The sequence below is a fragment of the Moschus berezovskii genome, chromosome 6, assembly GCF_049115385.1.
Source record: "Moschus berezovskii isolate FMDL1 chromosome 6, NW_MosBer_1.0, whole genome shotgun sequence".
In the NCBI taxonomy this organism is placed as follows: Eukaryota; Metazoa; Chordata; class Mammalia; order Artiodactyla; family Moschidae; genus Moschus; species Moschus berezovskii.
The window spans coordinates 13,611,810-13,626,959 of NC_142465.1; the positions used below are offsets into that span (position 1 = coordinate 13,611,810).

The following is a 15,150-nucleotide window of genomic DNA, read 5'->3' on the forward strand; positions in this document are numbered from 1 at the left end:
GGTTCTTTTGTTCCCCCTCACTTTCCTCCATTAAAGTAGTATCATCTGCACATCTAAGGTTGTTGATTTTTTTCCTGGCAATCTTGATTCCAGCTTATGATTCATTCACCCCAGCGTTCCTCATGATGTGCTCTGCATACAAGTTAAAATAGCAGGGTGACAGTATACAGGCTTGATGTACTCCTTTCTCAGCTGTGAACCAGTGGGTTGTTCCATGCATGCTAAATTGCTTCAGTTGTGTTTGACTCTTTATGACCCTATGGGCTACAGCCCACTAGACTCCTGTCCATGGGATTATCCAGGGAAGAACACTGGAGTGAGTTGCCATTTTCTCCTCCAGGGGATCTTCCCGACCCAGGGACTAAACCCTCATCTCTTATGTCTCCTGCACTGGTGGGCGGGTTCTTTACCACTAGCACCACCTGGGAAGCCCATCATTTCTAACTATTGCTCCTTGACCTGCATACAGGTTTCTCGGGAGGCAGGTAGGGTGGTCTCTTATTCCCATGTCTTTAAGAATTTTCCAGTTTGTTGTGATCCACAGAGTCAAAAGCTTTAGCATAGTCAGTGAAACGGAGGTAGATGTTGGCATAGATCCTCTTGGATGAGGCTGCTGTTAGCCCTACCATAGAGACTGCGGACTCCAGGACTGCGCTGTCTCGGGCCAAGCAACTCAGGGGCCTCACACATCAGTAGAAAATTGGATTAAAGATTTACTGAGCATGGCCCTACCCACCAGAGGAAAACCCAGTTTTCCCACAGCCAGTTCCTCCCATCAGGAAGCTTGCATAAGCCTCTTTTATTTTTATCCATCAGAGGGCAGACAGAAGAAGCAAGAACTACAATCCCATTTTAGTCTGTAAAAATGTCATATTCTTTAGAAGCTGCAACATCTAATAAACCGTGAGCCCAGCTTAGGATCAAGCAATAGAAGTTTTTATTCTACTTTATTATAATAAGTTGTTAGAATATATAAAATAAGTTATTTATAAAATTTATTTAAAATAAAGTTTTCTCTGATGTCATTGTGGTAGGCTGAATAATGGCCCCCCAAAGATGTCTATGTCGTCATCTCCAGAATTTGTGAAAATGGGACCTTGCATGCTGAAGATGTGATGAAGTTAAGAATTTTGAGATGGGGAAGTTTTCCTGAATTATCCATGTGAGCCCAGTGTAATCACAAAGATCCTTATAAAAGAGAAGGAGGATGGTCAGAGTTAGAGGAGATAATGCATGTGAGAAGTTAAAATTAGCAGGGAAGGACAAAGGGAGAGGGGGAAGAAGAGAGAGAGACTTAGATTTGAAAATATTATTCTGTGGTTTTGAAGATGGAGGAAGGGGCCATGATGCATCAATATATTCATGCAATCCATAGTTGGAAAAGCAAGGAAACAAATTCTTCCATAGAGACTCTAGAAGGGATACAGCCATTGTTGATACCTTGATTTTAGGACTTCTGACTTCCAGAACTACAAAATAATAATTTGGTAATGTTTTAAACCATTGAACTTGTAATAATTTGTTTACAGCAGCCACAGGAAACAAATATGGTCATTTTAGATAGTATCAACAATGGATACTGCAATTACAGCTAGACAAAATTTCAGCCATTCATTTTGGCACAAGGAGTTCATCAAAGCTGTATACTGTCACCCTGCTTATTTAACTTATGTGCAGAGTACATCATGAGAAATACCTGACTGGATGAAGCGCAAACTGGAATCGAGACTGCTGTGAGAATATAAATAACCTCAGATATTTGGATGACACCACCCTTATGGCAGAAAGCAAAGAGGAGCTAAAGAGCCTCTTGATGAAGGTGAAAGAGGAGAGTGAAATAGATGGCTTAAAACTCACCATTGAAAGAACAAGGATCATGGCATCTGGTCCCATCACTTCAAGGCAAATAGATGGAGAAACAATGGAAGCAGTGACAGACTTTATTTTCTTGGGCTCCAAAATCACTGCAGATGGTGACTGTGTGTGTGTTCAATCGTGTCCAACTCTTTGCAATCCCATGGATTGTAGCCCGTCAGGCTCCTCTGTCCATGGAATTTTCCAGGCAATAATTCTGGAGTGGATTGCCATTTCCTTCTCCAGGATGGTGACTGCAGCCATGAAGTTAAAAGATAGCTTTGGAAGTTGGTGATGGACAGGGAAGCCTGGCATTCAGCAGTCCATGGGGTCGAAGAGTCTGACACGACTGAGCAACTGAACTGAACTGCTCCTTGGAAGAAAAGCTATGACCAACCTAGACAGCATATTAAAAAGCAGAGACATTACTTTGCCAAGAAAGATTCAAATAGTCAAGGCTATTGTTTTTCCAGTAGTCATGTATGGATGTGAGAGTTGGGCTATTAAGAAGGCTGAGTGTGGAAGAATTGATGCCCAGAAGTGTTGGGACCGGATGCCATGATCTTCATTTTCTGAATGTTTACCAATCATATTTTCTCTTTCCATGGATACCTTCTTTACCACATCCTCAACTGGGGTCTTGATTAGTCCATAGCATCATCTATTCTGCTTGCAAGGAAAACATTCTAGAGATTCACCGGGAAATGAATCAACCTCGCTATGTATTTTAAGAATTCAACAATATTTTTAACTCCTGAGCAGTCTTTAATGATACTGTTGATATTTCTACCAGTTCAAACAAATGTGTTGACACCAACAAGGCAGTGAAGGTGTTTATAGAATGGTGCCTCAAAGCCAGTACTCTGGAATCAGAATTCCCAAGTTCAAATTCTGCCTTTGACACTTACCAGCTTACTTCTCTACAGCTTAGTCTCCTTATCTGTAAAATGACAATCATATTATCTACTTCACAGGCTTCTTGTTAGAATTAAGTGAAATAATCTATATAAAATTTCTGATCATGGTATCTGTCACAAATTAATTTTATACATGATCAATATCACTTCACTAATGTTGCTGCTGCTGCTAAGTCACTTCAGTCGTGTCCGACTCTGTGTGACCCCATAGACGGAAGCCCACCAGGCTCCCCCGTCCCTGGGATTCTCCAGGCAAGAACACTGGAGTGGGTTGCCATTTCCTTCTCCAATGTGTGAAAGTGAAAAGTGAAAGTGAAGTCGCTCAGTCGTGCTTAGCGACCCCACGGACTGCAGCCTACCAGGCTCCTCCATCCATGGGATTTTCTAGGCAATAGTACTGGAGTGGCTTGCCATCACTAATGTTGGGACCTCTTTATTTCCTTCAGGTCCGGAAATGATCACTCCATCAGACTTCACTGCAATTGGCATGCTAACAACGACGGCAGGTTTGGAATGTGAGGTATGGCTGAGTAATATGCTCAGCTATCTGTCATTTCCTGATAGTGTCTATTAATGTTTCGCTATCACTATCCAAATGCTATTAAAATTCTCTTGGTGTGCTCTCAAGTCTTTCTTTGTTAAATTAACTATGCCTTACATTTTAACAATTGTATTTCCTTAAATGTCAGATATTTCTTAATTAGATTCTGGTTACACTAAGAAAAATAAAATGAAATGCAAATGAAGTCTTAAAGATGATTCCTTAATGACAATAATTCTGTGATAAATAGGTGTAATAATAATTACATGTGTTAATTTAATACTCTTATTTATTGATTTATTAATTAGATAATTATTAATTTGATAATAATTAAATGTGATTCTTAATAATTCTTTAATGATGATAATTTTTATAATAATAAAGGGTATATTTTGGGTTTCTGTGTAAATTAGGCATTCAAAAATATTTATATGCCATCTGTTGATCTGTGCACATGTTCAGTCGTGTCCGACTCTGTGCAACCCTTTGAACTGTAGCCCACCAGGCTCCTCTGTCCATGGGATTATCCAGGCCTTAAGAATACTGGAGTGGGTTACCATTTTCTCCTCCAAGGGATCATCCTGACCCAGAGCTCAGACCCACATCTCCTGTGTCTCCTGCATGGCAGGCAAATTCTTTACCTGCTGAACCACTGGGGTACTGTGCAAAATGACGAAGATACACGAGTAAGCAAAAGAAGATAAGGTCATTGAATCCCAGAGCTAGTAATTGTCTTGGCTGAGACTTGAGAAATTATCTCCTTATTCCAAATATGCCACTTGTTCTGGTCAACCAATTATTTATCCAACTAATATTTATTCAGCACTATTGCTGGCTAGGAGCTATTCAGGTAAATTACTGCTTTTACAGAGTTTACATTTTATTGGATTCTGAAATAGCCAATAAGCAAAATTAATTTGCCAAGTTATATAAAACATTAGAGATTGGTGCTCAGGAGAAAAATAAACCTATTTTCAATGAAATGATTTTCACTGATCCTCATTAATAGAGTAACTGTTACTTTAAAGAAAAACAATGTCTAAAGAAGTTGAGAGAGTGAACCACGCAAAGCAATCCAGGCAGAGGGGTCAGCAAGTGCAAAGGCCCTGAGCTGAGAATGTACCTAACATCTTAAAACAATGAAAGAATAGCAAGGAGGTCATGCAGTCAGTACAGAGTAAAATAGTAGGAAATAGATTCTGTAAGGCCTTGTGGATGATTGTAAAGACTGGGGCTTTCATTCTAAGTGACTTAGGAAGAGCAAAGGGAGATTTTTGAGCAGAGGAATTATATGATCTGATTTGTTTCAGGATCATTTCAGCTTCTGTGGTGAGAATAGGATGTAAAGAGACAGTAGAACGTTATAAAAGGCTATTGCAGGAATTTAGACAAGAGATTGATGGTGATAGCAGTGAATAAAATGGTGAGAAATGCCTGGATTCTGGATCTATTCTGAAGATAGAGGCTGTGGAAATTGCTGAAGAATTAGATATAGGGTGTGAATGAAAAGGGGCTTTCCAGGGGGGACCAGTGGTTAAGAACCGACGTGCCAGTGAAGGAGACATAAGAGACACGGGTTTGATCTCTGGGTTGGGAAGATTCCCTGGAGGGGGGCATGGCAACCCACGCCAGTTTTCTTGCCTGGAGAATCTCAAGGACAGAGGAACCTGGCAGGTTATAGTCCACAGGGTCACAAAGAGTCGGACAAAACTGAAGTGACTTAACATGCATGTACACACTCAAATGAAAAAGAGGCATTCAGGTTTCTAAGAGTTTTGCCTTGAACAACTGAAGGATAAAGTTGATATTAATCAGAATGGAGAAATTGTGGAAAGTGAAGGCCTAGGGTGGATATAGCCAAGAGTTCAGTTTCTCCATGTAAAGGTTAAGAAGACATCAAAAGGCTATTAATATGTATATACAGATTTGGTGAACACGAGTGAAGTTTAGTGCAGAGATCCAGTTAAGTTGAAATTTTCATATTTCTCAGTGGATAAATGTTATTTAATATTGTGGTATTAGACGAGGTCTCAAAGGGATTGAGTGTCGTCGTGGAAGAGAGAGGGACCACTACAATTTCAACAGATTGAGAAACAGTGACAGACCTAAGAAGGATAGTAACCACTGAAGCATGAGAAACGGAGGAAGGGGCAGGTGACGTGGCAGCCAAGGAAAGGAAAATAGTAAGAAACGAGGAGTGATAAGCTGTACTAAATATGCCAGTAGATCAACTCTGAGCTTAAAGATTCTTTACTAGAGTGGAAGGTGTGGATGCTTTGGGTAGTTTAGACATTGTTTAGGGGCTTTAGTTTTCTTCTAACTGCTTTCATTTTCTTGGTTAAATGGAAAGGAAGATCAGTATCTAGGAATTGATACAAATCATACACAGACAACTTTGCAAGATTGAATTTGACTATTTGCTTACCTTTAGCTTTTAAATTGAGAAGTCCTCACTTAATAATTTTACTATTTAGAAAATGATTTACCTTTTTATTTTATCACGTATAGCATTGGAATGATAGAAACCTATCTACAAAATTCAGGGAGCTTAAATGAAAAGAACTGCTCTATTAGTGCATGACATGTAATGGGTGCTAAGGAGGTGTTAATCTTTCTTCCTCCATCCCCGGAGAGACAGTGTGAAGTAGTGGTCAACAGCACGGATTTTTCAAAGAAACAATGCCTGAATTTAAGTTCTGATTCACTCTCTACTAGCTGTGAAACTCAGGGAATATAGTTTGACCTTAAACCTGATTTTCTATCTATGAAATAGAGAAAAATTTTAATACCTACTTCAGAGGGTGTTTTTGTGGAAATAAAATGGACTAATTAGAACAATGTCTGGAGCATAATAAGTGGTATGATATTTATCATCGCTACATTTATGACTATAATTTATATAGAATATAATTTATAAACTTTGAAAAATCTGCATCTTTATCTAGAAGTCTATAAGCTATAAGTAAAAAAAAAAAATTAATGATTCTGTCCATATACTGCCCAACTGATATCACATTTGATTTTTAATGAAATATTTGAATAATATTAAGTTGTAATTTTTTAAACTGACATTAACAGAAGTCTTAATCATACTAGCTGTATAAAACATAATATGAAAGGTCATCTGCCACTGTTTTAAGTCTGCTTGCAGAACACTAATCTAGAAAATTTGGGGCAAGACTTCAGTTTTCTCAGAAGTTGGGTATGTGGGCCGTTCTGATATAAAATCAATATTAAGGTAAAATTAAATGAATCATACTGCTGAGTATTGATATAGAGAGGATACCTCAACAAAAGCCACTGTGAAATTTTCATTGTTCATCTTTCAAAATATTTTATATTTAGGAAGTGTATACTATAGTCAATGTGAATGGGAAATTTAAAAATTAAAACATGAGTTGAAAATGGAAAAAATGCATTAATTTTCTTTTTTATTAACAGCCTCAACAATTTGATCCTGTTTATAATTGTAGCCAATATATATGCCTTAACATGGAATGGAAGTTGTATAACTGGTCTCTTAATTGCCCAAAGGACTTGGAAATGCCTGACTGTGGTTTCCGGGGAAGACCTGTTCAAGTGAACAGTGATATCTGCTGCCCTGAGTGGGAATGTCCGTGTGAGTTTTATCAATTTTAAATCAGGAGGAGATTGTTATTTTTTTGAAGCTATCACTTCATCAAGTCAAAGTTCATTTGACTTATGATTTTGGTTTCCAATAACTTTCAGAGTTACTTTTTGTCAAACAGAATAAAACCAATTTGAAAATGTTTTTAAAGGAGAAGTTATTACTGTAATACAAATAATTAGTTAATAAACTAAATCTACTCTCTATCACTTTTTAGGTCGGTGTTCCATGTTGTCAGAACTCAGCATTATTACTTTTGATGGAAATAATGCAGCATTATATAGTATGGCTTCTTATATCTTAGTAAGAATTCCTGAGGAAGTTATAGTTGCTCATATTGAAAAATGTTCCATGAATCAGGTAAGTCATAATTTATTCTTGTGTCATTTATTCACAAATCTAGCAGGTGAAGTATGTCGCAGCATTGGGTATTCCCACAATAAGAAGGTACTCAAGAGTTCACTGAGATTTATCTTCTGGTACTTAAAACATGAATATATTTCAAGTGAATATATTTAAAGGCATAGAATATTAATCCAAATAATGTTTTTGAAACTCAAGTAGTGTATTTTTTTAAAGTGTTTTTTCTTTATACCTTTTTATTTTTCCAGAATGGAAACTCATTTAAAAAGCTAGTAAGTATTTGGAAAATGTTTAGTAAATTACTTCTCTTTATTCCTAAAATTATGCTTAACTCCATAAAGTTTCAATTTTTTTTCAATGAAGGCTTCCTCTGGAAGAGTCTCTGGACTTTGTTTTAAGAAGTTAAATTTGACCACATCTCTACATAAAGTCCTTGTCAATCGGGTAGCAAGAAAGGTAGGAACACAAAGTTAAAATATATCTTCACCTTAGATGAAACTGAGAAATTATGTAAGTAATTTCCCAGAAGAGCAGAATTAAGCATGTCAGTGGATTTTCATTGCTACAATGTCTAATCATTCTTTTTACGGACAGTATAAAAATGTGTTTCATAATCTTATATGTCTCCTACCATAACCTGCCAACTGTTGCAAATGTTTCTCCCTTTGTGAGGTTAACTGAAATGGCCATGTTAAACATTCTAAAGCTCTCTCGGTAATGTGAGTTGCCAAGCTTCCTAGTGTTAGAGTTAATGTTATTGTTTCAAATTAGACAAAGTGGAAATGAGGTGATAGAGGGGATCGTAAGGTTGCAAAGAGCAGCAGGCAGCCAAGAGCACCAGAATGAAGGCCGCTGAGAGAACAAACGGAAAGAGTCGTTCTGAAATATCGATACCGTTAATTGACAGCTAAAGCAAGAAAACAATGAAGGAATATTTAAATTGATCGAAATAAATGGGAGAAGAGCAATGCATCATTAAAAAGTTGGAAAGGAGCCTCTTGATTTTACAGGGAAAACCTTTATCCCACGGAATTCTGCTTACCCAACAGGAGTGTTGAAAGCTGGATGATTCCCTCAGATACATAGTGCAGTGAGTGCTCAGTCATGGCTGCAACCCTTGGACTGTAGCCCACCAGGCTACTCTGCCCATGGGATTCTCCAGGAAAGAATATTGGAATAGGGTACCATTTTCCAATCTCCTGCACTGGCAGGCGGATTCTTTACCACCGGCACCACCTGGGAAGCCCTCAGAAACACACGGTGCTCTCAAAAATAAAAGAAAGTAATATATAAAGATTTAGCTCAAAATGGCTGCGATGTTATGTGTTTTTTGGAAATAATTCTGTTAGCACAGGCCATAGATTCTGAACTGGAAACAGTGTTAAAGCAAGTCTATATACAGTAAGATGTCAGAAAGTTTAGGAGCAGTGACCCCAGAGGAGACTGACCCAGACTTGCCTATGAGTGTCCAGGAGTCTCCGGCAGAGGCGTGGGTCGGCGGTGGCCTGCGGCAGGGTCAGGGGCACCGAGGTCAGCAGTGTGAGCATGGGACCTTTGGAAGGAGGTTGTCATCATCATCAGTACCTCCACCATAGTTTGGTCTCAGGTCAAACAACAGGGAGGGAACACAGAAAATTGGATTAAAGATTTACTGAGCATGGCCCCGCCCATCAGAACAAGACCCAGTTTCCAGTCAGTCTCTCCCATCAAGAAGCGTCCATAAACCTCTTATCCCTCTCCATCAAAGGGCAGACAGTATGAAAACCACAGTCACAGAAAACCAACCAATCTGATCACATGGACCACAGCCTTGTCTACCTCAATGAAACTATGAGTCATGCTGCGTAGGGCCACCCAAGATGGACAGAGTTCTGACAAAATGTGGTCCACTGGGGAAGGGAATGGCAAACCACTTCAGTATTATTGCCTTGAGAACCCCATGAAAAGGCAAAAAGATCGGACACTAAAAGATGAACTCCCCAGGTCAGTAGGGGCTGAATATGCTACTGGAGGAGTAGAGAAATACTCTGGAAAGAATGAAGAGGCGGAGCCAAAGCAAAAACAACCCCCAGTTGTAGACTTGACTAGTGATGAAAGTAAAGTCCGATACTGTAAAGAACAATCTTGCGTAGGAACCTGGAATGTTAGGTCCATGAACCAAGGTAAATTGGAAGTGGTCAAACAGGAGATGGCAACAGTGAACATCGACATTCTAGGAATCAGTGAACTAAGATGGACAGGAATGGGTGAATTTAACTCAGATGACCATTATACCTACTACTGTGGGCAGGAATCCCTTAGAAGAAATGGAGTACCATCATGGTCAATGAAGAGTCCAAAATGCAGAACATGTGTGCAATCTCAAAAATGACAGAATTATCTTGGTTCGTTTCCAAGGCAAACCATTTGATATCATAGTAATCCAAGTCTATGCCCCAATCAGTAATGCTAAAAAAGATGAAGTTGAAAAGTTCTATGAAGACCTACAAGATCTTCTAGATCTAACACCCAAAAAAGATGTCCTTTTCACTATAGGGGACTGGAATGCAAAAGTAGGAAGTCAAGAAGTATCTGCAGTAACAAGCAAGTCTCGTCTTGGAGTACAAAATGAAGCAGGGCAAAGGCTAACAGAGTTTTGTCAAAAAATGCGCTGGTCATAGCAAACACCCTCTAGCAACAACACAAGAGACATGTGTTGGACATCACATGGACACCACCAGATGGTCAATACTGAAATCAGATTGATTTTGTTCTTTGCAACCAAAAATGGAGAAACTCTATACAGTCAGCAAAAACAAGACGGAGAGCTGACTGTGGCTCAGATCATGAACGCTTTATTGCAAAATTCAGACGAAAATTGAAGAAAGTACGGAAAACCATGACACAATTCAGGTATGACCTAAATAAATCTCTTATGATTATACAGTGGAAGTGACAAATAGATTCAAGGGATTAGATCCAATAGACAGAGTGTCTGAAGAACTGTGGACGGAGGTTCCTGACATTGTACAGCAGGAAGTGATCAAGACCATCCCCAAGATAAAGAAATGCAAAAAGGCAAAATGGTTATCTCAGGGGGCCTTACAGAGAGCTGAGAAAAGAAGAGAAGCGAAAGGCAAAGGAGAAAATGAAAGATATACAGATTTGAATGCAGAGTTCCAAAGAATAGCAAGGAGAGATAAGAAAACCTTCCTCAGGGACCAAAGCAAAAAAATAGAGGAAAACAATAGAATGGGAAAGACTAGAGATCTCTTCAAGAAAATTAGAGATACCAAGGGATTTCATGCAAAGATGGGCTCAATAAAGGACAGAAACAATATGGACCTAACAGAAGCAGGAGATATTAAGAAGAGGTGGCAAGAACACAGAAGAACTATGCAAAAAAGATTTTCATGACCCAGATAACCAAGATGGTGTGATCACTCACTTAGAGCCAGACATCCTGGAATGAGAAGTCAAGTGGGCCTTAGGAAGCATCACTACGAACAAAACTAATGGAGCTGATGAAATTCCAGTTGAACTATTTCAGATCCTAAAAGATTGCTGTAAAAGTGTTGTACTCAATATGCCAGGAAATTTGGAAAACTCAGCAGTGGCCACAGGACTGGAAAAGGTCAGTCTTCATTCCAATCCCAAAGAAAGGCAATGCCAAAGAATGCTCAAACTACCGGACAATTGCACTCATCTCACACGCTAGTAAAGTCATGCTCAAAATTCTCCAAGCCAGGATTCAGCAATATGTGAACCGTGAACTTCCAGATGTTCAAGCTGATTTTAGAAAAGGCAGAGGAACCAGAGATCAAATTGCCAACATCCGCTGGATCATGAAGAAAGCAAGAGAGTTCCAGAAAAACATCTATTTCTGATTTATTGACTATGCCAAAGCCTTCAACTGTGTGGATCACAACAAATTGTGGAAAATTCTTAGAGTTGGGAATACCAGACCACCTTACCTGTCTCCTGAGAAATCTTTGTGCAGGTCAGGAAGCAACAGTTAGAACTGGACATGGAACAACGGACTTATTTCAATTTGGGAAGGGAGTACATCAAGGTTGTATATTGTCACCCTGCTTATTTAACTTATATGAAGGATACATCATGAGAAATGCCAGGCTGGATGAAGCACAAGCTGGAATCAAGATTGCTGGGAGAAATATCAATAACCTCAGATACACAGATGACACCACCCTTATGGCAGAAAGCGAAGAAGAGCTAAAGAGCCTCTTGATGAAAGTGAAGGAGGAGAGTGAAAAAGTTGGCTTAAAGCTCAACAGTCAGAAGATTAAGATCATAGCATCTGGTCCCATCACCTCATGGCAGATCATGGCATCTGGTCCCATCACCTCATGGCAAATAGATAGGGAGACAATGGAAACGATGAGAGACTTTATTTTTTGGGTCTCCAAAATCACTGCAGTTGGTGGCTGCAGCCTTGAAATTAAAAGATGCTTGTTTCTTGGAAGAAAAGCTCTGACCAACCTAGATGGCATTTTAAAAAGCAGAGACATTAGTTTGCCAACAAAGGTCCATCTAGTCAAAACTGTGATTTTTCCAATAGTCAAGATGTATGTATGCGAGAGTTGGACTATAAAGAAAGCTGAACATCAAAAATTCATGTTTTTGAATGGTGGTGTTGGAGGACTCTTGAGAGTCTCTTGGAATGCAAGATCAAACCAGTCAATCCTAAAGGAAATCATTCCTGAATATTCATTGAAGGACTGATGCTGAAACTCCAATACTTTGGCCACCTGATGCGAAAAACTGACTCATTGGAAAAACCCTGATGCTGGGAAAGACAGACATCAAGAAAGATGCTGGGGACGACAGAGGATGAGATGGTTAGACGGCATCACTGACTCGATGGCCATGAGTTTGAGCAAGCTCTGGGAGTTGGTGATGGACAGGGAAGCCTGGTGTGCTGCAGTCTATGGGGTTGCAAAGAGTCAGACATTACTGAGTGACTGAACTGAACCTTAAAATTGAATGCATGGCTTTTTTGGATGCTAGAATATCTATATATATCTTTGACTTTAATAAGGTTGGTGTATATAGTGGGTAGAAAATAAGCTTAAACCTGGTCAGTACTGTGGTTGCGAGCATTTGGGTGGAAGGGCTTATCTTTGGCTTCAGCTGAACTGATGATTGGTCATTTATTCAGTTGAAAACTTACTAACTTAAAAAATCATTTAGTGAGTTAATGTAATAAAATGAAACAGGTCCTGATCTCAAGTAACTTGCAGTTGTGCGTGGGGTGCATACATGTGATTTTCTGCCAATTAAAGGCAGCAGGAGCTAAAATGATAGAGTCATGACCAAGATATCATGGAAACAGAGATAAGCCTCATTTAAATGTCGTGTACAGGAGGGTCACATAGATATTTTTGGAGAAGGTGATACCTGAGATAAATCTTAAAGAGTGAGTAGAAATTGAGCAAGCAAAGGATGTTTCAGCTTGAGGGTGGCAGTGTGAGGAAGATTTAAAGATTAGAAATCGGATGGTTAGTCAGGTATAACTTTGAGAATTTTACTGGTAGTTATATAGCTCATGGTTCATTGTCATCACTGTTTTATAAAGCACTGTTTTCAAAGTAAAATCCTTAGATTGCTTATATTAGTATTACAAAGAAAGCATGTTAAAAATATAAAATCTAGAATAGCTGAAACCTTGAAAGTAGAATTTCTGAAAATCCTAATCTTTACCAAGCCTCACAGATGGTTATTATGAGCATTATAAGTAAACAAACACTGATTTAGATCAAAGAGAGAACCCAGATTAAAGAAAACCTCCTGATAAAAAAACTTTATCTTAAATTTATATTAGGAAGTAATAGTGTAATCAACATATATTGAGGGAAACAAATTAGAATATAACTTAGAAGAAGGTTTGGTTTTGTAGAAAGCAAAGGGCAATGTTTTTGTTTAGTCACTGAGTAGTATCTGACTCTTTTGTGACCCCATGGACTGTCGCCTGCCGAGATCCTCTGTTTCTGGTGTTTTCCAGCCAAGAATACTGAAGTGGGTTACCATTTCCTTCTCCATGGCATCTTCTTGACCCAGGGATTGAACCCGAGGATCCTGCCACATCCCCTGCATTGGCAGGCAGATTCTTTACCACCGAGCCACCTGGGAAGCCCCCAGATATTGAATATAACAAGACACGAAATAACAATAAGAGAATTTAGGAGTTTTGAGAAACTGTGACAGAAGCAGGGTGTGTGTTAAAACATAAGCATTGTTCTAACAGTTGTAAATGCATTATGTAATTTTAGGTAGAAGTGGATTCTGCTGTTGTGCCTTTGCCCTTTTCAAATCAAGATCTGTCCATAGAGGATTCTGGTTCAATGTATGTGATTACCACTCCAGCTGGACTGATCATAAAGTGGACTCATCTTACAGGGATCGTGGACATTCATTTTGGCTCTCAATTTAACTTGTCATCCTACACAGAAGGACTTTGTGGTGAGCACTGCTTTTCAAATATCTGTTTCCTCTTTTTTTTTTCTGTTCACATTACACAGCTTTGGCCCCTCCTTCCCTGCTTTGTTTGGACTGAAGAGATGTTACTAACTTTCAGTACCTCATGTGAATATCAAAGGAAACAATATCTTTCTATAAATGGAAAGAAAGAAGCAAGATAATACAGTTCAACTTGGGGGTTTTAGACTATTGCTACAATACTGTTTGCATTCCTACTATCTCATCTTTATTAAGCATTGAGGAAGTGTCAGGCATTATTTTACAAACTATAACTCATTGGATTCTAGCAGTGGCCCGAATAAGTAGGCAACAGTGTTAATTTATAAGTGATAAAAATGAGGTGCAGAATGATTAAAAACTTAACTTTGTTTCTTATTTTTAAAGTTTGAAATCAAAGAAAGCTTAGTTAAGTCATCTTTAAAGGTATATTCCGGAGAAGGAAATGGCAACCCACTCCAGTGTTCTTGCCTGGAGAATCCAAGGGACGGGGGAGCCTGGTGGGCTGCCGTCTATGGGGACACACAGAGTCGGACACGACTGAAGTGACTTAGCAGCAGCAGCAAAGGTATATTCAGGGAACACAATGTTCTGGATATTAGTCCCAGTTTTGTTATAAAGTGTAAAGCCTAGATGTACCTTTACACTTAGGTTTCACATTACAATATGTTATATAGATACATAGTTACAAGCCAAAGGAAACAAATTAGAAATATCTCTGCTGCTGCTGCTAAGTCACGTCAGTCTTCCGACTCTGTGCTACCCCATAGACGGCAGCCTTCCAGGCTCCTCCATCCATGGGATTTTCCAGGCAAGAGTACTGGAGTGGGTCGCCATTGCTTTCTCCAGAAATATCTCTAGGTACATAAAAAAAAAAAATTCTGACTGGTGTCTGCTAGGCTATATCCCTTTTACAGATGTTTAAGTGAACATCAGTTTCCTTGTCTTTCAGATGGGAATAGTAAAATCTACCTTTAAGATTGTTGTTAGAATTGAATGTGAAAGTTAATGTAAAACTCTGAAGACAGTGTTTAATACAGTCAATGAATATTAGCTTAGCACAAATATACCTATTTTAAGCTCACTAAATATTAATTGAGTAAAAGTTTATGGATGAGTTTCTGAGTATCTGACCTTATGCTTCATGCTGACAGCTCAAAAGAAATAGACCAGGTCCTTGCTGTCAACAAACTGCATAAAATACCCAAATTTCTTCTTAAAAAATGTAAAGGCTTTAGTGAAAAGTTTGGCTAAAATGGTTGATAATTTCCTTGCCTGCTTAGAGCATACTAAGCATAGCACAACCTTCTCTGGTGACTTAAGTTATCACTGTGGAAATAGTTATTGGGTATGCATTGTATTATATGTACAAA

The 15,150-nt window shown here is 38.8% G+C and overlaps 1 protein-coding gene across 3 annotated transcripts in view; it reads left to right on the plus strand.

The window, feature by feature from the left end:
• OTOGL (otogelin like) overlaps positions 1 to 15,150 on the plus strand; it is a 181,243-nt gene that overhangs the window by 128,667 nt on the left and 37,426 nt on the right. For all 3 annotated transcript variants that reach the window (XM_088836670.1, XM_055395155.2, XM_088836668.1), the window contains 6 exons: positions 3,218 to 3,291; positions 6,754 to 6,931; positions 7,158 to 7,300; positions 7,552 to 7,575; positions 7,667 to 7,759; positions 13,573 to 13,762. In XM_088836670.1, the coding sequence (XP_088692796.1) occupies positions 3,218 to 3,291; positions 6,754 to 6,931; positions 7,158 to 7,300; positions 7,552 to 7,575; positions 7,667 to 7,759; positions 13,573 to 13,762 (702 nt within the window). The remainder of the gene's footprint in view (positions 1 to 3,217; positions 3,292 to 6,753; positions 6,932 to 7,157; positions 7,301 to 7,551; positions 7,576 to 7,666; positions 7,760 to 13,572; positions 13,763 to 15,150) is intronic.